Here is a 22,955-nt window from a genome sequence, read left to right as displayed (position 1 = left end):
ATTCATTAGGCTGCACATCAAAACCAATTAGTATAGATGAAGTGCTTTGTATTCTTATCAGTGAATTATGGTTAACTCCCAAGCTCGCTTATTAGACCAACAGCCTCTCTGTAGCACCCTTCCCAAGCTGAACAAGTAGAAATGGCCTAGCATTTTAACCTAGTGACTGAATGTAGATTGGAGGAATAGTCAAATCTTTATTTATTTGAATGTATTGAATTTATTTTGAAACCAAAAACAAACAGTGACAAGGGGGTTTCAGACAGAAAGCACATGAAGATGCCCAGAGCACAGGCTAGGTAATGGGGTCAACATAAAGCTGACCCAAGAGAGACAGGGAGCTACTGCAGATGCTGACTACTTCCCCAACAGCTGCACACACCTGCAGAATGTTAGTGAGCGGAGATTGACAGAAAGAAATACAAGACCTGGTGAGGTTAAGAGCTTTACCTTTCTGTTGGCATATCCCAGTGACAAAGGATCATTAAATTGACAAATGTGACTGTAAAACAGAGGCATCCGCAAGATTGCTTAGTTAATGCCCTCACTACCAACTTGGCAGTGACTGTATAAATACCCCCCATCTCCTCCCAACCCTCTAACTAGTTTGAAGTCAAGTTAAAGGTAACACTGCAGACTGTTGTCTCCCATTAATTGCAGCCCTACCCTCACCTTTGGAATAGGCTCTTTACTTCATGTAGTCACTGCTGTCTTCAGACAGCAGGAGATCCTTTATTTTGGGGAGCAGTGCTTTCAGATCCCCAACTACCTTGTTAACCTGGATGTGGCTGAAGAGCTGCTCAGTGTCTGGCACTTGCTGAGCTTGAAGACCAGCTTCTTCCAGGAATGGGAGGAGTAGCCTCAGGTTGTACATGTGTTGGCTCTGGGACTTCAGAACCCCCACTTTCCCCCGAAACGTGGTTAAGTATTGGAAGCAGTTCCTCATCCTGCCCTGTAGCTTGGCTAGCTCAGCACGACTCTCCTTCAGGGCAAGCTCAGCCACCTTATTTTCCTCCAATCTCTCACTAATCACATTGATCTCATTGTAGAGCGTATGGACTTCACTGTTGATCTTGTTCAGCCGATCTTCATCCTTGATGATGCTGGACTTGAGTGATGAGTGGTCTTCCGAGACTACGTCCACCTCACATTTCATGTACTGTCGCTCCTTCTCAAAGGCCACAGCCATAGCGATACCTGGGGGGTGGGGAGGTAAATTTCAATGAGTTCCTCAGTCTGACCTAACCCTCCCCCTCTCCCCATCCCACAGGGACAATACAGGTTCTGGACATGAGTTTTGAGTTGTTACCTGAGATTAGGGACTTGACACAGCTTTGGATGTTCACCCCCCTCCCACCCCACTTAGGAGTCAGTGACAGTATAACTGCAGTTTCAACTGATTAACAGTTCCAATGATTTACTGAGCTTTCTGGACATTTGCCCTCGGTGAAGACGAGGAACTTCTACCCCACATGTCCAAATAGCCAGGGGACCCACCGACTCCCATCACCAGCCCGGGCATGAGAAGCTAGTGATACCTGGAGCAAGCTTCAATTCTTTTATTCCAAAGAGTTTCTGATTAATAACCAAATGGCAAGGTCATTAATTCCACAGCAAGAGCTCTGTCTCCAGCTGGGGGCAGGGTAAGAGCTGGGACAAACATCCTTCTTTACCAATAAGAAGCCTGAAAGATTGCAGAGTTCACCAGTTCAATGGGTAAGGGAAGTGTGGACAAGAGGCAGCGTGGACAAGAGGCAGCGTGCCAGCCAATCAGCATGGCACTAATAACCCAAGCCACAGCCAACCCTCTCTCCAGCCTGGCTGTGATTCACAGTCGCTCCTGCTGGTTCTGGGCACAGGGCACCAGGGCTACAGGGAGACGGAAGAGTGGGATAGACTGTGACATGACCTGTCCAGGGGCCCCAAGAAAAGTTAGCCTGTCCTTCCCCAGTAAGGGAGCACAAGCTGGAGAACACTCACCCACACAAGGGAGCAGGAAACTCAGACCGATGCCAACGTCTCTTCTCGTTTCTTTCTCTCCAACTTTGGCTGTTGCTGCTCTCAGAGAGTCTTCAACTTGTCTCAGGTCAATCTTAGCTGTCTGCAGTTTGCCCTGGAGCATCTCCCTCTCCGTCTCCAGTGAGCGGAGTTTATTCTGCTTCTCCTGCAGGCTGCTAGCCAGCTCCTTCCTGCTCCTGCTTACCTCGCCATACTCAGCTGTCATTTTCACACAGTTACCATCGATCAAGTCCCCCAGCTCTCCGGCCCGCCGGGCCGACTCCTGAGCCTCATTGTTCGCGGCCTTGGTCTCCTCCTGGAAAAGGCTCATTTGTTTCTCGGTCAAATCGCCGACACCAACTTGGAGAACGATCTTGAGCATGGCCAGCAGTGAAGAGACACTCTTCACAAAGTGGGGCACAGCTGCCTCTTGGAAAGAACCTTCATATTTCTCAGCTTCCAGCTCTTGGCTCATGGTGAGGGTCTGTTGGGGAGAGGGGGTAAAATCAAACAGATAGCAGCAGAGTGACCGGCACAAACACATCAGGGAGAGGGAGAGGGAGGGAGAGGAGGAATGGAAGACTAGCCCCACACAGCAGAGAGAGGGAGGAGGAATTGGGAGACTAGCCCCACACAGCAGAGAGAGGGAGGAGGAATTGAGAGACTAGCCCCACACAGCAGAGAGAGAGAGAGGAGGAATTGATGGACTAGCCCCACACAGCAGAGAGAAAGAGGAATTGGGAGACTAGCCCCACACAGCAGAGAGAGGGAGGAGGAATTGATGGACTAGCCCCACACAGCAGAGAGAGGGAGAGGAGGAATTGGGAGTCTAGCCCCACACAGCAGAGAGAGGGAGGAGGAATTGAGAGACTAGCCCCACACAGCAGAGAGAGGGAGGAGGAATTGAGACTAGCCCCACACAGCAGAGAGAGAGGGAGAAGGAATTGAGAGACTAGCCCCACACAGCAGAGAGAGAGAGAGGGAGGAGGAATTGGGAGTCTAGCCCCACACAGCAGAGAGAGGGAGAGAGAGAGAGGGAGGAGGAATTGGGAGACTAGCCCCACACAGCAGAGAGAGGGAGGAGGAATTGATGGACTAGCCCCACACAGCAGAGAGAGGGAGGGAGGAGGAATTGATGGACTAGCCCCACACAGCAGAGAGAGGGAGGAGGAATTGATGGACTAGCCCCACACAGCAGAGAGAGAGAGAGGGAGGAGGAATTGGGAGTCTAGCCCCACACAGCAGAGAGAGGGAGGAGGAATTGATGGACTAGCCCCACACAGCAGAGAGAGGGAGAGGAATTGGGAGTCTAGCCTCACACAGCAGAGAGAGGGAGGAGGAATTGAGAGACTAGCCCCACACAGCAGAGAGAGAGAGAGAGAGAGAGAGAGGGAGGAGGAATTGATGGACTAGCCCCACACAGCAGAGAGAGAGAGGAATTGGGAGTCTAGCCTCACACAGCAGAGAGAGGGAGGAGGAATTGAGAGACTAGCCCCACACAGCAGAGAGAGAGAGGGAGGAGGAATTGGGAGACTAGCCCCACACAGCAGAGAGAGAGAGGGAGGAGGAATTGATGGACTAGCCCCACACAGCAGAGAGAGAGAGAGAGAGAGAGGGAGGAGGAATTGGGAGACTAGCCCCACACAGCAGAGAGAGGGAGGAGGAATTGATGGACTAGCCCCACACAGCAGAGAGAGAGAGGAATTGGGAGTCTAGCCTCACACAGCAGAGAGAGGGAGGAGGAATTGAGAGACTAGCCCCACACAGCAGAGAGAGAGAGGGAGGAGGAATTGGGAGACTAGCCCCACACAGCAGAGAGAGAGAGGGAGGAGGAATTGATGGACTAGCCCCACACAGCAGAGAGAGAGAGGAATTGGGAGACTAGCCCCACACAGCAGAGAGAGGGAGGAGGAATTGATGGACTAGCCCCACACAGCAGAGAGAGGGAGAGGAGGAATTGGGAGACTAGCCCCACACAGCAGAGAGAGGGAGAGGAGGAATTGGGAGACTAGCCCCACACAGCAGAGAGAGGGAGAGGAGGAATTGGGAGACTAGCCCCACACAGCAGAGAGAGGGAGAGGAGGAATTGGGAGTCTAGCCCCACACAGCAGAGAGAGGGAGAGGAGGAATTGGGAGACTAGCCCCACACAGCAGAGAGAGGGAGAGGAGGAATTGGGAGTCTAGCCCCACACAGCAGAGAGAGGGAGAGGAGGAATTGAGAGACTAGCCCCACACAGCAGAGAGAGAGAGAGGGAGGAGGAATTGGGAGACTAGCCCCACACAGCAGAGAGAGGGAGGAGGAATTGATGGACTAGCCCCACACAGCAGAGAGAGGGAGAGGAGGAATTGGGAGTCTAGCCCCACACAGCAGAGAGAGGGAGAGGAGGAATTGAGAGACTAGCCCCACACAGCAGAGAGAGAGAGAGGGAGGAGGAATTGGGAGACTAGCCCCACACAGCAGAGAGAGGGAGGAGGAATTGGGGGACTAGCCCCACACAGCAGAGAGAGGGAGAGGAGGAATTGGGAGACTAGCCCCACACAGCAGAGAGAGGGAGAGGAGGAATTGGGAGACTAGCCCCACACAGCAGAGAGAGGGAGAGGAGGAATTGGGAGACTAGCCCCACACAGCAGAGAGAGGGAGGAGGAATTGGGAGACTAGCCCCACACAGCAGAGAGAGGGAGGAGGAATTGGGGGACTAGCCCCACACAGCAGAGAGAGGGAGAGGAGGAATTGAGAGACTAGCCCCACACAGCAGAGAGAGAGAGAGAGGGAGGAGGAATTGGGAGACTAGCCCCACACAGCAGAGAGAGGGAGGAGGAATTGGGGGACTAGCCCCACACAGCAGAGAGAGGGAGAGGAGGAATTGAGAGACTAGCCCCACACAGCAGAGAGAGAGAGAGGGAGGAGGAATTGGGAGACTAGCCCCACACAGCAGAGAGAGAGAGGGAGAAGGAATTGAGAGACTAGCCCCTGAACCCACACTTCACACTCTGACTCCACATCTCATTTGGACTGAACAAAGCAGGTGTGAGGAATGAGGAGCCCAGGAATCGGGATTTCACTCGGATTGGCTGCAGGTTGATCCGGTTTAAGGGAGAGCAGGTAATCCCAGGGCCAATCCCGGAGTCAATCCTGGAGTTCCGACATTCCTGTATTTCTAGTTGCAGATTGGAAACGCTCACACCCAGAGTCTCACTCACTGTCCCAGGGAGAAAGGAGACAAACCCCCCGGGGGAAGAGACAAAGACGGGACCCCCCCCCCCCCCCCGGGAAAGAGGTCAGAAACACTGACCCCCACCCCCTGCCCCTCTGTCGGGTTAGTTTTCTGCTGGGAGGTCACTGCAATAAACCAGCGGGAGGGTCAAACTGCGGGACTGGAGTGGTCGGAGGGATTAACAATCAGGATCGGTTTGAAATGAGAGCATTAAACAGACTGATCCTGTTTCAGGTGGGATCAGTTAAACCTCGATCTGCGGCTCTGAACAGATTCTCATTTTACTTGTTCCACAACTTTCACCCCGGGTGGCTCGTCATTGACACCAAGTTTCCTGCTTCAGTTCGTCAGACAGCAAAAACTCCACAGTCCCGAACCCACCCCACCCGCACTCCGCTCCCATACCCCCCCAGCCCCATACCCCCATACCCCCACCCCCCATACCCCCACCCCCCAGCCCCATACCCCCATACCCCCCCATACCCCCACCCCACATACCCCCCATACCCCCACCCCCCATACCCCCACCCCCATACCCCCATACCCCCACCCCCCATACCCCCACCCCCCAGCCCCATACCCCCACCCCCCATACCCCCCATACCCCCACCCCCCATACCCCCACCCCCCAGCCCCATACCCCCATACCCCCACCCCCCATACCCCCCATACCCCCACCCCCATACCCCCACCCCCCATACCCCCCATACCCCCACCCCCATACCCCCCATACCCCCACCCCCCATACCCCCCATACCCCCACCCCCATACCCCCCATACCCCCACCCCCCATACCCCCACCCCCCAGCCCCATACCCCCACCCCCCATACCCCCCATACCCCCACCCCCCATAACCCCCAACCCCATACCCCCCATACCCCCCATACCCCCACCCCCCATACCCCCCATACCCCCACCCCCCATACGCCCACCCCCCATACCCCCACCCCCCATACCCCCACCCCCCAGCACCATACCCCCACCCCCCATACCCCCCATACCCCCATACCCCCACCCCCCATACCCCCACCCCCCCAGCCCCATACCCCCATACCCCCACCCCCCATACCCCCCATACCCCCACCCCCCATACCCCCCATACCCCCACCCCCCATACCCCCCATACCCCCACCCCCCAGCCCCATACCCCCATACCCCCACACCCCCACCCCCCATACCCCCACCCCCCATACCCCCCATACCCCCACCCCCCATACCCCCACCCCCCATACCCCCACCCCCCATACCCCCAGCCCCATACCCCACCCCCCATACCCCCCATACCCCCACCCCCCATACCCATACCCCCATACCCCCACACCCCCACCCCCCATACCCCCCATACCCCCACCCCCCATACCCCCCATACCCCCACCCCCCATACCCCCACCCCCCATACCCCCACCCCCCATACCCCCCATACCCCCCATACCCCCACCCCCCATACCCCCACCCCCCCATACCCCCAGCCCATACCCCCACCCCCCAGCCCCATACCCCCACCCCCCAGCCCCATACCCCCACCCCCCATACCCCCATACCCCCACCCCCCAGCCCCATACCCCCACCCCCCAGCCCCATACCCCCACCCCCCATACCCCCATACCCCCACCCCCCAGCCCCATACCCCCACCCCCCAGCCCCATACCCCCACCCCCCATACCCCCATACCCCCACCCCCCAGCCCCATACCCCCACCCCCCAGCCCCATACCCCCACCCCCCATACCCCCACCCCCCACCCCCCCAGCCCCATTCCCCACCCCCCAGCCCCATTCCCCACCCCCCAGCCCCATTCCCCACCCCCCAGCCCCATACCCCATACCCCCCCCAGCCCCATTCCCCACCCCCCCCAGCCCAGCCCAGTCCAGTCCAGTCCATAACCCCTCCGACCAATCCACGACACTCTCCCCCCCAAAGCCCACACTCTTCCTCACTCCCCCCCACCCCCAGCCTCCCAGGAGCACCAGACCAGCAGAACCCCCGCCCTCCTGGACCTGGTATTAGCATCTTACCCAATGGCCCCCATCTCCTAAACCATCCTCGCCTCGTACCCCCTGAACGAGATGTAAAAAGTCCCTCACTGTTGACATTCAATGCACCGAGTGGGCGCTGGACTGGGCTGATCCCAAGGCTTAAATGGGGCTCACTTTAAAAGGGAAAATGGATCAATCTACAAAGACCGGCTCAGAGGAGATTCACCAAGCGCCAGGAAAACACCTTCCCAACGAGTCGACAGGGAGGGAGGGAGGGAGGGAGGGAGGTGTCCAGGTCTCATTCTCTCCACCCCTACTAATCTCACCTCGAGGCAAGTCCTGGCTCAGTATTTTCCAGTCACATCGAGGTTTAGATCACAGGAGAGTCAGAGGGAGCACCATCTTCAGAGAGATTCACTCGGTCATTGGGGGGGTGGGGGAGGGTAGGGTCGATGCTCAATTCCTGGGAGTGGAAAGGGATCCAGGAAAAGATCGTGATGGGGATGTTAATGATACCCTCTCCAGTCCCCAGTGCTGGGCATCGAGAATTGATCATCCTGGCACAGGCCAACAGGGACAGAAACCCCTTCATTACTAACAGTGAGCCTCAGACATCTGCCTGCAATCTTCCTGTAGGACCCCCTTCCCCCACCCCCCTCAAATACAGGGCGCAGCTGATAGACCCTGGACACACCCTAAACCTTCATTCTCACATCATCCCCATACACTCAGGAAATTGGGTGGGGTGGGGTGGGGTGGGGTGGGGGAAGACTCTCCGAACTGATGGCCAGCTACAGGGTGCATTGGGTCTCAGACGTTATTAAAAAGGCAAGACCAGCACAACCTGATTCTGACAGGCAGTCACGGTGGGGGGGGGGTGGGATAGGCCAAACTGGAGCTGCAGATCGGATCCAATGCTGTAGGGTTCCCAGACCCAGAGCAGGTATTCAGACGGGGAGTGGGGATATAAACACTCGCGACCTTGGGAGACGCAGACCAGAATTGGAAATTTACTGAATCAAGTGCAGACTCCCTCTACCAGGGGGAAATGGTCTCTAATCCCAGGGGATCATGAGAAAAGGGAAACAGGCCAACTGAGCCGGGCTCAGGATTCAGATTCAAAACGAGATTTATCCATCTTTACGCAAAATCCAAGGAACGAGGGAGAGAGCACAGCAAATACACGAAATATTCTCCCTCTAAATAACTCTGCACCTGACTCGAAATAAACCAAATGCAAGTTCAATGAATAGTAACAAAATGCACAAACATTTGAACAGTCACACTCCATTCCTGAGTTAAAATATACTCACCCCCAATGTGTCCCGATTGCTGCCTCAAGTTATAAAATCCCTTAATCAGTAAACTAGAATTAGTTACTACCTTGGAGAACTGGGCTTCTCACTAGACTCAGGCTTGAGAACGTATCTTATATGCCGCACAGGTGATCAGAGCTGGAACTACTTTCTGATCAACCGCAGCGAGAGCTTAGATTGTGCTCCCAGCCCAGGGACTGGCGCATTTCAAAAGCAAGTGACAACCCATCACAGAGAGACAGAGGGAGAGAGAGAGAGAGAGAGAAAAGTGTCCCTGTCCCAGCCCCACCCAGACAGAGACAGATCCAGACACAGCCCATCCTCACCCAGAGAGACTCAACCAGGCAGAGCCTATCCACATCCAGACAGAGACAGATCCAGAAACAGCCCACCCCGCCTAGACAGACACAGACCCAGACCCAGACTCAACTTGTTCTGGCCCAGATAGACACAGACCCAAGCACAGCCCATCCCCACCCAGACAGATACAGATCCAGACACAGCCCATCCCCCGCCCCCCCTACCCAGATAGACACAGACCCAGACAGGCACAAACACATACACAGCCCATCCCCACCCAGACAGGCACAGACCCAGACACAGCCCATCCCATCCCCATCCAGACAGACACAGACCCAGACACAGCCCATCCCCACCCAGACAGACAGAGACCCAGACACAACCCATCCCACCCAGACAGACACAGGCCCAGACACAGACCCAGACACAGCCCATCCCATCCCCACCCAGACAGACAGAGACCCAGACACAGCCCATCCCACCCAGACAGACACAGATCCAGGTGGAGCCCATCCCCACCCAGACAGACAGAGACCCAGACACAGCCCATCCCCACCCAGACAGACACAGACCCAGACACAGCCCTTCCCCACCTAGACACCTTTTCCTGTCTCACATGGAATGATGCTAAGTCACCTGAGTGCAAACGATCCGATCGGCCTGAATAACTGGGATTGGAGAGTCAGAGTTAGACCCTGAAGCTGCAAGTTGACAGGTAGGTTTACAAGAATCTGTGTTGTTGGAATAATTTAGTTTATAGTAGAATTCAAAAAGTTTAACATGGTGTTAGATTGTTGGTGCTAAGATAATATTGGGTATTTATCTAGGGGTTATGTACTGAGGTGGTTGATGATTATACACTGATGTTACACACAAGGTCACTGTAAACTGATGGGGGGAGGGGGAGGGGATAATGGTACCGACTCAAACAGCTTTCCCTGATCCCAATCACAGACAGGAGAATCTCCCAGGGAGAGGGCACATGGGGAATTGGGAAAGGGAATGAGACTGAGGGCAGCTCACCCAGAGGGAGGGCACTGGGGAATGGGGTTGAGGTGAGGGCTCTCTCTCAAGGAGAGAGAGTAGGGGGCCAGTTGCCTCTTTCTGTGCTCCAGGATTTTCCACCTGACGCTGAATCAGGTGAATGATTGCGATTTAATGAGCCCCTGTGGGAGCTCAGATCTGTTCCGACATTCACTCAAATAGCTGTTTGTTTCTGTCAGGGATCTTTTTCCACTGTGACCTGATTTTGAATACTTTCCATTTGTCTCCGAATTTAACTCCAGGGAATTTCAGACGGAGAGTTTGAAACAGTTTCTAATTTTATACAAAAAGGAGTTTCCCAAACTGTTAAGTAACATTCCATAGAAGTGTTGAATCTTACAGCACAGGAGGTTGAATAGAATTCTTCATAACGATAAAGGGTTTGGATCAAGTAAGTAAGGAGAAACAGTTTCCTGTGGCAGGAGGGTCGGTAACCAGAGGGACACAGATTGAAGAGAATCAGGAAAAGAGCCAGAGGGGGAGATAAGGAGAATTTTTTTCCCACAGCAAGTTGTTGTGATCTGGAAGGCGCTGCCTGAAAGGGCAGTGGAAACAAATCCAAGAGTAACTTTCAAAATACATTACATAAATAATTAAAAGTGGAAAATTACAGAGCTGTGGCGAAAGAGCGATGGAGCGCAATTAAATGGATAAAACTCTCAAAGAGCTGGATTATGCTAAATGGGATGAATGGCCTCCTTCTGTGCTGTAACATTTTATGTTTCTGTTTCCTGGCCAATATTTATCCTTCAGCCAACATCACAAAATCAGATTATTTTGGCATTAACGTATTGCTGTTTGTGGGATCTTGCTGTGTGCAAATTGGATGTGGTGTTTCTTGCATTACAGCAGTGACTATGGGCAGAATCGTCCCAGATTTGCACTAAATCGGTCGTGGGTGGGAAAAGGGATGTTTTACTCACCGGCTGCACTGGTGGCCTGTCATGCTGATCATCCCAATCCCGCCTCATTAATCATACATTCCCAGGAAACACGCTGTTTCACAGGCAGGCAACCTCTGATTCACTCGCCACCACTTCCTCACGCCGGGCGCCATGTTTAAAGTGCAGCTGCGTGGACATCTCTCAGTGCGGCTGCACAGAAGACATGGCTCCGAAAGGCAAGAAGACTGCATTCTCCTTTCAAGCAGCGAATGCCTGCTTCCTTTGGTGTTAAGGATTGCAGCTTAATGTTTCAGCACTGGACGGAGGGACAGCCATTTTCAGCTGAGGGTGGTACAAGGCTCAGTTGGCCTTGAACTGGTAAGTATGGCATGACAGGAGGAGCAGGGTTGGATGGACCAACCACTGGCCTGTAGGTTACAGGACAGAGTGTCAGATGCTGCAAAACACAAGGGGGCAGACAGGGGGGAAAACAAACAATCCGCCCATCAAGATCTAAGTTAGGTGAAGATCGTCTGAGACAAGCCGTCTGGCATTAGACCACCAGCATGGGAATTAACTGACCCCTCATTATGAATAGGGAGCTGAAAATTTGCATATCAGAATGAGACAGCTGCCTTATTTAAAAAGCCCAGCACCTGAGTTCCATCTAAGCAGAATCTGACCTGAAGCTCATTGTGAACTGAGAGTCTGTGTAAATGTAGCCTGGGTTGGATGATGATGTTACCGCCAGTCAGCCTCATCCAGCTGCTGCTGCTCAGCCACCAACGACTGGAGCGGGCTCCATGCTGTGCTGCCCACTCCTGCCCACTACCAGTAACACAGACTGGGTCGTGGCCTCAGACACTCTCCCCTAGCCCCTGAAATAGTCTGCAACATAGCAACGCTGTTTATGTGAGTGAGCGACTGGCCATCTGCCAGTGCCCATTGAACTATGTCCCAGAAAGAGTTGGTGCCAACAGTGTAAACAAACGCATTTCTAAAGGAATATGTAGTTGGAATAATAGCTTCCAGAGCCTCCTGTAAAGATGAGTTGTTTTCAGTTAACCATATACTTACCCTGGTACACAAATCCAAGTGTGCTACATCACAGGGAGATGATGGTGTAGTGGGTAATGTCACTGGGCTAGTGAGCCAGAGACCCAGACTAATGCTCTGGAGGATACAGGTTTGAATCCTACCATGGCAGCAGGTGGAATTTAAATTTAAGTAATAAAATCTGGAATATAAATCTAGTCTCAGTCTTGGGGCCATGAAACTATCATCAATTGTTGTAAAAACCCATCTGGTTCACTCATGTCTGGACCTAGTCTGTCTCCTTTCATAAACTAAAATGGTGACCACACCCTGGCAGCATGTCCAAGTGGGGGTGAGTCATGATTTTGGTTGGAATGAGGTATCGAAGTTGAATGAGAGGAAGTGATTAAGCAAATGATGGATGGAGGGATGGATTGGGATTGGGGCTTTTCAAATTGCAGTAGTGAGTGAGTTGGGAGATGGATTTTCAGTGTGGATATAGAGGAAAGTAGAGTTGGAAAGGGGGAGGTGGGGTTTGGGTGGGGGGAGTGTGGGGTTGCAGTTTGGTAATGAAAAAGACGAAGAGAAGGATTTCTCAGTGACAGTGACCATGGCAGATGCTGGGATTAATGGGGTGGCTGTGAGTTATGGGGAGGAAGAGTTAACATGGAGGGAGAGGTTTAGAAAGGACAGTGAGTCGAGGAGAGAAAGCGTGACAGAGGTGGAGGTTGAAATCAGTGAGGATGAAGAGTCACTTGGTGCAGTAGCTGAGGGAAATGGAAAGGGATCTATCTGGGGAGAAATTTGGGAGTGAGGGGTTGATTTTTGAGGAGAAAGGTGGAAGACAGTGAGGTACTTAATGGAGGAGGAGTTTTCCAAGGAGAATGGGGGACAGACCAAGGATGTTTGGTGACCACTGACACTGTGGAGCAGATGGTGGCAAGTTTAGGCACTTAGGGAGGTTTCAATCATCCTGAGGCAAGTTTCAGTCTCAGTTAGAATGTGAGTGTAATCATCATAGTGAGATCATGGATAACAAAAACCTTGTTTCCGACTGTCTGGGTATTCTGGAGGGACGGGCAGAGAGGGACAAGTGGAGAGGGACAAGTGGAGATGGAAAAGTGGAGAGGGACAAGTGGAGAGGGACGGGTGGAGATGGACAATTGGAGAGGGACAAGTGGAGAGGGACAAGTGGAGAGGGACGGGTGGAGAGGGACGGGTGGAGAGGGACAAGTGGAGATGGAAAAGTGGAGAGGGACAAGTGGAGAGGGACAAGAGGAGATGGACAAGTGGAGATGGACAAGTGGAGATGGACAAGTGGAGATGGACAAGTGGAGATGGACAAGTGGAGAGGGACAAGTGGAGAGGGACAAGTGGAGAGGGACAAGTGGAGATGGACAAGTGGAGAGGGACAAGTGGAGATGGAAAAGTGGAGATGGACAAGTGGAGAGGGACAAGTGGAGATGGACAAGTGGAGAGGGACAAGTGGAGAGGGACAAGTGGAGAGGGACAAGTGGAGATGGACAAGTGGAGAGGGACAAGTGGAGAGGGACAAGTGGAGATGGACAAGTGGAGATGGACAAGTGGAGATGGACAAGTGGAGATGGACAAGTGGAGAGGGACAAGTGGAGAGGGACAAGTGGAGAGGGACAAGTGGAGAGGGACAAGTGGAGAGGGACGGGTGGAGAGGGACGGGTGGAGAGGGACGGGTGGAGATGGACAAGTGGAGAGGGACAAGTGGAGAGGGACAAGTGGAGAGGGACAAGTGGAGATGGACAATTGGAGAGGGACAAGTGGAGAGGGACAAGTGGAGAGGGACAAGTGGAGATGGACAAGTGGAGATGGACAAGTGGAGAGGGACAAGTGGAGAGGGACAAGTGGAGAGGGACAAGTGGAGAGGGACGGGTGGAGATGGACAAGTGGAGATGGACAAGTGGAGAGGGACAAGTGGAGAGGGACAAGTGGAGAGGGACAAGTGGAGAGGGACGGGTGGAGAGGGACAAGTGGAGATGGACAAGTGGAGAGGGACAAGTGGAGAGGGACAAGTGGAGATGGACAAGTGGAGAGGGACAAGTGGAGAGGGACAAGTGGAGAGGGACAAGTGGAGAGGGACAAGTGGGGAGGGACAAGTGGAGAGGGACAAGTGGAGAGGGACAAGTGGAGAGGGACAAGTGGAGAGGGACAAGTGGGGAGGGACAAGTGGAGAGGGACAAGTGGAGAGGGACAAGTGGAGAGGGACAAGTGGAGAGGGACGGGTGGAGAGGGACGGGTGGAGAGGGACAGGTGGAGAGGGACAAGTGGAGAGGGACAAGTGGAGAGGGACGGGTGGAGATGGACAAGTGGAGAGGGACGGGTGGGGAGGGACAAGTGGAGAGGGACAAGTGGAGAGGGACAAGTGGAGAGGGACAAGTGGAGAGGGACAAGTGGAGAGGGACGGGTGGAGAGGGACGGGTGGAGAGGGACAGGTGGGGAGGGACAAGTGGAGAGGGACAAGTGGAGAGGGACAAGTGGAGAGGGACAAGTGGAGATGGACAAGTGGAGAGGGACAAGTGGAGAGGGACAAGTGGAGAGGGACAAGTGGAGAGGGACAAGTGGAGATGGACAAGTGGAGAGGGACAAGTGGAGATGGACAAGTGGAGAGGGACGGGTGGAGAGGGACGGGTGGAGAGGGACAAGTGGAGAGGGACAAGTGGAGAGGGACAAGTGGAGATGGACAAGTGGAGAGGGACAAGTGGAGATGGACAAGTGGAGAGGGACGGGTGGAGAGGGACGGGTGGAGAGGGACAAGTGGAGAGGGACAAGTGGAGAGGGACAAGTGGAGAGGGACAAGTGGAGATGGACAAGTGGAGATGGACAAGTGGAGAGGGACAAGTGGAGATGGACAAGTGGAGATGGACAAGTGGAGAGGGACAAGTGGAGATGGACAAGTGGAGAGGGACGGGGAGGGAGGGACGGGTGGAGAGGGACGGGTGGAGAGGGAGGGACGGGTGTGGAGGGAGGGACGGGGAGGGAGGGAGGGACGGGTGGAGAGGGAGGGACGGGGAGGGAGGGAGGGACGGGGAGGGAGGGATGGGGAGGGAGGGAGGGACGGGTGGAGAGGGAGGGACGGGGAGGGAGGGAGGGACGGGTGGGGAGGGAGGGACGGGGAGGGAGGGAGGGACGGGCGGAGAGGGAGGGACGGGCGGAGAGGGAGGGACGGGTGGAGAGGGAGGGACAGAGAGGGAGGGAGGGACGGGGAGGGAGGGAGGGGGAGGGAGGGAGGGACGGGGAGGGAGGGGGAGGGAGGGAGGGACGGGGAGGGAGGGACGGGGAGGGAGGGAGGGACGGGGAGGGAGGGACGGGGAGGGAGGGACGGGGAGGGAGGGAGGGACGGGTGGGGAGGGAGGGAGGGGGAGGGAGGGACGGGTGGGGAGGGAGGGAAGGGGAGGGAGGGAGGGAGGGGGAGGGAGGGAGGGACGGGTGGGGAGGGAGGGAAGGGGAGGGAGGGAGGGAGGGGGAGGGAGGGAGGGACGGGGAGGGAGGGACGGGGAGGGAGGGAGGGAGGGGGAGGGAGGGAGGGACGGGGAGGGAGGGAAGGGGAGGGAGGGAGGGAGGGGGAGGGAGGGAGGGACGGGGAGGGAGGGACGGGGAGGGAGGGAGGGAGGGGGAGGGAGGGAGGGACGGGGAGGGAGGGACGGGGAGGGAGGGACGGGGAGGGAGGGAGGGACGGGTGGGGAGGGAGGGAAGGGGAGAGAGGGAGGGACGTGGAGGGAGGGAGGGAGGGACGGGGAGGGAGGGGGAGGGAGGGAGGGACGGGGAGGGAGGGAGGGAGGGACGGGGAGGGAGGGGGAGGGAGGGAGGGACGGGGAGGGAGGGAGGGACGGGTGGGGAGGGAGGGACGGGGAGGGAGGGAGGGGGAGGGAGGGAGGGACGGGGAGGGAGGGAGGGACGGGTGGAGAGGGAGGGACGGGGAGGGAGGGAGGGACGGGTGGGGAGGGAGGGACGGGGAGGGAGGGAGGGGGAGGGAGGGAGGGACGGGGAGGGAGGGAGGGAGGGACGGGGAGGGAGGGGGAGGGAGGGAGGGACGGGGAGGGAGGGAGGGACGGGTGGACCTTCCTGACCAAGAACTGAACACAGGTCCTCAGTGACCACGTTACAGCACGAGCAAGTCACAGGACTGGACTCAGGATCTGGTGACGTGGATTCAAATCCCGTGTAGCTGGGGAATTTAAATTTAGATAATTAATTAAATAAATCTGGAATCTGAAAATAAACAGCTCCTGTCAGTAAAAGGCCTGAGGGGCTGCAGCACAAATTCACCTAGGCCAAAGCGTTAAATTATGAGGGCAGTTTACATAAACTAAGCTTGTAGTTCATTGAGTTTGGAAGTTTGAGAGATGATCTGGTGGAGATGTTTTGGATAATTAAATTATTTGATAGAAAGAAACTATTTTCCCTTGTAGGGAAACTGAGAACACAGGGCATAATCTTACAATGAGAGCTGGGACATTTAGGAATCTGGAAACTTCTTCACTTTACAAGAGTTTGGAACTCTCCCTCCTGAAAGACTATGGATGCTGGGGAGGGGTCAGTTAACATTTTCAACATTCAGATCGATAGGTTTCTTTTGAGTTAAAGTGGTAAATGGAGTTGAGGTCCTGACTCAGCCATGATAGCAGAGCTGAGCAGCAGAACAGGCTCAAGAGGCAAAAATACTTCCTCCATTCTCCAAATCGAGGGTACTGAGTCCCATCCCCAGTCCCCGTCTCTATCACCGTCTGTCATTTCCAGCTGGGTCCGACTATCAAACTTTGGGGTGAGGGGTAGACTGTGTAGACCCTCTCTGCTGTTTGGGGTGAGGGGTAGACTGTGTAGACCCTCTCTGCTGTTTGGGGTGAGGGGTAGACTGTGTAGATCCTCTCTGCTGTTTGGGGTGAGGGGTAGACTGTGTAGACCCTCTCTGCTGTTTGGGGTGAGGGGTAGACTGTGTAGACCCTCTCTGCTGTTTGGGGTGAGGGGTAGAGTGCGTAGACCCTCTCTGCTGTTTGGGGTGAGGGGTAGACTGTGTAGACCCTCTCTGCTGTTTGGGGTGAGGGGTAGACTGTGTAGACCCTCTCTGCTGTTTGGGGTGAGGGGTAGACTGTGTAGACCCTCTCTGCTGTTTGGGGTGAGGGGTAGACTGTGTAGATCCTCTCTGCTGTTTGGGGTGAGGGGTAGACTGTGTAGACCCTCTCTGCTGTTTGGGGTGAGGGGTAGACTGTGTAGACCCTCTCTGCTGTTTGGGGTGAGGGGTAGACTGTGTAGACCCTCTCTGCTGTTTGGGGTGAGGGGTAGAGTGCGTAGACCCTCTCTGCTGTTTGGGGTGAGGGGTAGACTGTGTAGACCCTCTCTGCTGTTTGGGGTGAGGGGTAGACTGTGTAGACCCTCTCTGCTGTTTGAGGTGAGGGGTAGACTGTGTAGATCCTCTCTGCTGTTTGGGGTGAGGGGTAGACTGTGTAGATCCTCTCTGCTGTTTGGGGTGAGGGGTAGACTGTGTAGACCCTCTCTGCTGTTTGGGGTGAGGGGTAGACTGTGTAGACCCTCTCTGCTGTTTGGGGTGAGGGGTAGACTGTGTAGATCCTCTCTGCTGTTTGGGGTGAGGGGTACAGTGCGTAGACCTTCTCTGCTGTTTGGGGTGAGGGGTAGACTGTGTAGACCCTCTCTGCTGTTTGGGGTGAGGGGTAGACTGTGTAGACCCTCTCTGCTCTTTGGGGTGAGGGGTAGACTGTGTAGACCCTCTCTGCTGTTTGGGGTGAGGGGTAGACTGTGTAGACCCTCTCTGCTGTTTGGGGTGAGGAGTAGACTGTGTAGACCCTCTCTGCTGTTTGGGGTGAGGGGTAGAGTGTGTAGACCTTCTCTGCTGTTTGGGGTGAGGGGTAGACTGTGTAGACCCTCTCTGCTGTTTGGGGTGAGGGGTAGAGTGCGTAGACCCTCTCTGCTGTTTGTGGTGAGGGGTAGACTGTGTAGACCCTCTCTGCTGTTTGGGGTGAGGGGTAGACTGTGTAGACCCTCTCTGCTGTTTGGGGTGAGGGGTAGAGTGCGTAGACCCTCTCTGCTGTTTGGGGTGAGGGGTAGACTGTGTAGACCCTCTCTGCTGTTTGGGGTGAGGGGTATACTGTGTAGACCCTCTCTGCTGTTTGGGGTGAGGGGTAGAGTGCGTAGACCCTCTCTGCTGTTTGGGGTGAGGGGTAGACTGTGTAGACCCTCTCTGCTGTTTGGGGTGAGGGGTAGAGTGCGTAGACCCTCTCTGCTGTTTGGGGTGAGGGGTAGACTGTGTAGACCCTCTCTGCTGTTTGAGGTGAGGGGTAGACTGTGTAGATCCTCTCTGCTGTTTGGGGTGAGGGGTAGACTGTGTAGATCCTCTCTGCTGTTTGGGGTGAGGGGTAGACTGTGTAGACCCTCTCTGCTGTTTGGGGTGAGGGGTAGACTCTGTAGACCCTCTCTGCTGTTTGGGGTGAGGGGTAGACTGTGTAGATCCTCTCTGCTGTTTGGGGTGAGGGGTAGACTGTGTAGATCCTCTCTGCTGTTTGGGGTGAGGGGTAGACTGTGTAGACCCTCTCTGCTGTTTGGGGTGAGGGGTAGACTGTGTAGACCCTCTCTGCTGTTTGGGGTGAGGGGTAGACTGTGTAGATCCTCTCTGCTGTTTGGGGTGAGGGGTAGACTGTGTAGACCCTCTCTGCTGTTTGGGGTGAGGGGTAGACTGTGTAGACCCTCTCTGCTGTTTGGGGTGAGGGGTAGACTGTGTAGACCCTCTCTGCTGTTTGGGGTGAGGAGTAGACTGTGTAGACCCTCTCTGCTGTTTGGGGTGAGGGGTAGAGTGTGTAGACCTTCTCTGCTGTTTGGGGTGAGGGGTAGACTGTGTAGACCCTCTCTGCTGTTTGGGGTGAGGGGTAGAGTGCGTAGACCCTCTCTGCTGTTTGTGGTGAGGGGTAGACTGTGTAGACCCTCTCTGCTGTTTGGGGTGAGGGGTAGACTGTGTAGACCCTCTCTGCTGTTTGGGGTGAGGGGTAGAGTGCGTAGACCCTCTCTGCTGTTTGGGGTGAGGGGTAGACTGTGTAGACCCTCTCTGCTGTTTGGGGTGAGGGGTATACTGTGTAGACCCTCTCTGCTGTTTGGGGTGAGGGGTAGAGTGCGTAGACCCTCTCTGCTGTTTGGGGTGAGGGGTAGACTGTGTAGACCCTCTCTGCTGTTTGGGGTGAGGGGTAGAGTGCGTAGACCCTCTCTGCTGTTTGGGGTGAGGGGTAGACTGTGTAGACCCTCTCTGCTGTTTGGGGTGAGGGGTAGAGTGCGTAGACCCTCTCTGCTGTTTGGGGTGAGGGGTAGACTGTGTAGACCCTCTCTGCTGTTTGTAGGGACTGTACTGAGCAGCGGTAAATATTATTAAAGAGAGTGAGTGAGTTGGGCTCAGAACTGTTTTAAATAGAGGCCGGGTGATCTGCACCAGGAACTTTTATATGAAATAATATAATGTAATATCCGCAGGGATGTCATTAGGACTAGAGAAATGCAACAGAGGCTCATTCATCCTTGTAAACATGTTATTGGGTAAATCAGCATTATGAAGAAAACCAGCTGCTTTCCTCACATCTTTAACCCTTTCAGGGCAGAAGCAGCTTCGCTGGACTCTGTTCATTCACAGTCATCTTCGCTCCATTCAACGGATCAGACTGTGCACAAACGAAGCTCATCAAATTCTGTTTGGAAGTCTCACTGTGCAGCAGGAGAGGTGCCTGAGGGTTGTCTCCTGTCACAGTCAGACCAGGAGCAGCACAATCTCACTGTGGGATCTAGGTCACAACAACAGCTCGGACTTAAATAGCACCTTGGGTCATCCTCCCATGGTGCTTCACAGGAACACTTTCAAACAAAATTAGACACCCCACCAAAGGAGGCGTTAAAAATAAAAACAGAAACCGCTGGTAATACTCTGTGGGTCAGGCAGCATCTGTGCAGAGTGAAACAGAGTTAACACTTCAGGAACTTCCGATAAAAGGTCATTGAAAATGGAGGGATTTGAATATGTGTTTGGGAATTTTAAAAGGGAAGTGTTGCTGGACCAGGAGGCCAGTGAGTACAGGGATGACATTGGGGTGAGTTACAATACAGGGAGCAGAGTTTTGGATGAGCTGAAGTTCACAGAGGGTGGAAGGTGGGAATCTGGCCGGAGGAATGTTGAAATAGTTGAGTCTGTGGCTAACGAAGGCACGATAGGGGTTTCAGAGTTTCTGCACAAAAAGGGACGATGAGCGGTTTGACTTTGACTAGAGAAGGAAGTGAGTCTAACAGTAGCTTAGCAGAATAGAAGAAGGAGAAAAATGGAAGATTCTAGAAAGAATTGATACTCAAGAGCATTGAGAGATGATAATAAATGCTGGCCTTTCCCAGGAATGAGTAAAACAAAAAGCTCCCAGTCATGGGTGCAATTCTTCCCAAGGACAGATATGGTGGTGGGGGGGGAAGTGAGAAAGAGACAGGAAAAAGCAAATCGGGAGGTCACTTAGAAGGGGGAAAAATTTCTACAGTGTCCCTCATGGCTGCATATACTCCAGTGAAATTAGTTCATGGTTTGTGTAGATTTTGTGCTTAGTTCCCTCACTTACCTGCCAATATTTACTGATACACCAACAGAGCTTTACAGGAAAGTAATTTTGGACAGAGATCTCTCCCCTGGTACCCTTAAAAGATATTTTCCATATATCTGGAACCTGTAGTCTCCAAATCTCTGGCACGGAACACTGCAGGAGGCTGAGTCAGCAGAACGCCTATCTATAACAAGCTTCTCCCTCCCAAACATCTGGACAGACTTCCACATATGAAAGAGCACCATGCTAACCCAGCCCCCACCTCCCTGTCTCTCTGTGCCCACCTTGTTGCCTCCTGCAAACAGACAAATACGAGGCAGCAATCTGTCCATGAAGTAGGTTTCTGTAAAAAAAGATTCTGGCCTTGACAATACTCTGAAAAGACCTTTGGTTGATGTTGGAGTCTGTTCACTGCCGACACTTCCTCACAGTGGGCCCTATTCTCTGTGTTAAGCTTTCTATAATCCTCTGGTTGGGCAGAAGAACCCCTTTCAAAATAAGTAGATTCTTGTTCTTCACTTGGCAATAAGAGCAGCTTCTTTCTCAGACACAGCCTCACACCATCAGTAGTTAAAGGGAGCTCCACTTACCCAGCTGATCTCGACACTGCTATTGAATCAGACGCAGTCAGGACAAAAGAGACCCAAGATGGCTCTCCACAGGTTCTGCTGCTTGTTTCCCTTCTCGGCTGAGATATGCTCGTCTTTCCTCTCTCTTTGGCAGTCCTGGGAGAAGAGATTGATGCAATCTTACCCTGAAGAAGGTAACCCAGATAATCAAGAATTGTACAGGGGAAGTGCCCACCACAGCTCGTAATCTCAGCCGAAGCTTCAGCCTGCGGAGTCTCTGAGTGAGGCATTGGCCGCACCCCCTCTGGTATGCGTTTAATTAAATCGTGGAAAAAAGAACTCAGGAAATGACAGCAGGAAACTGCGAGAGGAGCGGTTTGATTTTTCCCCTAGCTTCTGCTCTCTATCTGCGATGTGAAACTCCAAGGACTTTGGCTGAAACTCAAACCGGATATTTGAAGTTTCAGATCCAAGATTCTGTTGAATGCGTGTTTTGCATTGCTGAACATTGAGAGTTCTGCTGTACAGAAACAACCAGCTGCACTCAAACCACCTCCTTCAGCATCTATTGCATAGAGAAAGCGTAGCCTATCACACAAGTGGTGACAGTGCAATCGTCCTTCATTCACAATCAGTCACGACGGATTGAGCAGCCGAATATTGAAATAGTCTTCCTTCAAAGGTCACGGATGGTCATCAAACGAGGAGGATGGTTCTGGTGATTAGAGATGGGCTCCCATCTCTCTCACCCTAAAACATTCAAGCTTCACGAAGGATGCAAACGGCTGCTGAGTACCAAGAATGAATATCCACTGAGCAGTGAGCCGAGTCTTGATAAATTATCCTCGATTCCTTCAGAGAAGGACGAGTAGAGTTCCAAATGTTCTCATTGGAGGGAGGATCATTGTCCCCCATACCAGCCAGCAACGTCTACATGAATTAATAAGAAAAACCACTGAGGATCAGACTGGAGCACAGAAATACGCATGGAGCTCCTCTCTTCACTTGGGACCACAGCACACACTCAAAGCTGGGTCGTTCGGAGATGATGCCATCTCAGCCTCTTCTGTAGGTTCGCTAGGATTGTATAGAATGTACAGCACAGAAACAGGCCTTTCTTCCCAACCAGCCCAAGCTGGTATTTGTGCTCCGCTCCATCTGAATCTTCTCCCATCCTTCCTCATCTAGATCTATCATCGTAATCCTCTATTCCCTTCTCCCCATGTGTTTCTCTAGCTTCCCCTTAAATATATCTAGATGATTCGCTTCAACCATTCCCTGTGGGAGCAAGTTTCATATTCTCACCACTGTCTGGGTTATGACATTTCTTTTAAATTCCCGAATGGATATTTTTATGGACTATCTTATATGGATGGCCTCTAGTTATTCTCTTCCCCACAGGAAGATACATTCTCTCTGTATCCACACAGCCAAAACCTTTCATCATTTTAAAAACCTTGACCTGAGGTCAGCTCTCAGCCTTCTCTTTTCAAGAGAACAGAGACCCAGCCTGTTCATCCTTACCTGATATGTATAACCTCAGCATTTTGGCATCATCCATGTAACTCTCTTTTGCACTCCCTCCAGTGTCTCTATATTCTTTTTATAATATTGGAGAATCATAGAACACTCTTCTTGTATCCTGTTACCAATTCAGCCCAGTGGGCCTGAGACAGCTTCTGCAAGAGTTACTCAGCTCATCCCACTCTCCAGCCTTTTCTGTTAGAAATGTATCTGTGTTCTCTTCTGCTTTTATCTAATTCTCTTTTGAAATCCCTGATTGATCCTGTCTCCCCCACACTCTCAGACAGTGCGTTCCAGATCCTAACCACTCAATTGACCCTGTCTCCCCCACACTCTCAGACAGTGCATTCCAGACCCTAACCACTCGATTGACCCTGTCTCACCCACACTCTCAGACAGTGCATTCCAAATCCTAACCACTTGATTGACCTGTCTCCCTCACACTCTCAGACAGTGCGTTCCAGACCCTAACCACTCGATTGACCCTGTCTCCC

The 22,955-nt window shown here is 53.6% G+C and overlaps 1 protein-coding gene across 2 annotated transcripts; it reads right to left on the bottom strand.

Moving 5' to 3' along the window:
• Positions 1 to 200: 200 nt before the first annotated feature.
• On the bottom strand, positions 201 to 21,248 carry LOC121289157. Of its 2 annotated transcripts, none has more exons than XM_041208294.1 (3): positions 20,959 to 21,248; positions 1,981 to 2,482; positions 201 to 1,197 (listed from the first exon to the last, which is right to left on the bottom strand). In XM_041208294.1, the coding sequence occupies exons 2-3, from the start codon at positions 2,471 to 2,473 to the stop codon at positions 689 to 691; spliced, it is 1,002 nt and encodes a 333-aa protein (XP_041064228.1). In that variant the 5' UTR covers positions 2,474 to 2,482; positions 20,959 to 21,248; the 3' UTR covers positions 201 to 688. The 2 variants fall into 2 exon arrangements, with proteins under 2 accessions (XP_041064228.1, XP_041064238.1); XM_041208304.1 differs by lacking the exon at positions 20,959 to 21,248 and adding an exon at positions 8,503 to 8,656.
• Between the last annotated feature and the right edge of the window lie 1,707 nt (positions 21,249 to 22,955).

This window comes from Carcharodon carcharias, chromosome 2 (assembly GCF_017639515.1).
Source record: "Carcharodon carcharias isolate sCarCar2 chromosome 2, sCarCar2.pri, whole genome shotgun sequence".
In the NCBI taxonomy this organism is placed as follows: domain Eukaryota; kingdom Metazoa; phylum Chordata; class Chondrichthyes; order Lamniformes; family Lamnidae; genus Carcharodon; species Carcharodon carcharias.
The sequence above is the reverse complement of the archived record's forward strand: the minus strand, read 5'-3'. Positions and strand labels throughout refer to the sequence as shown.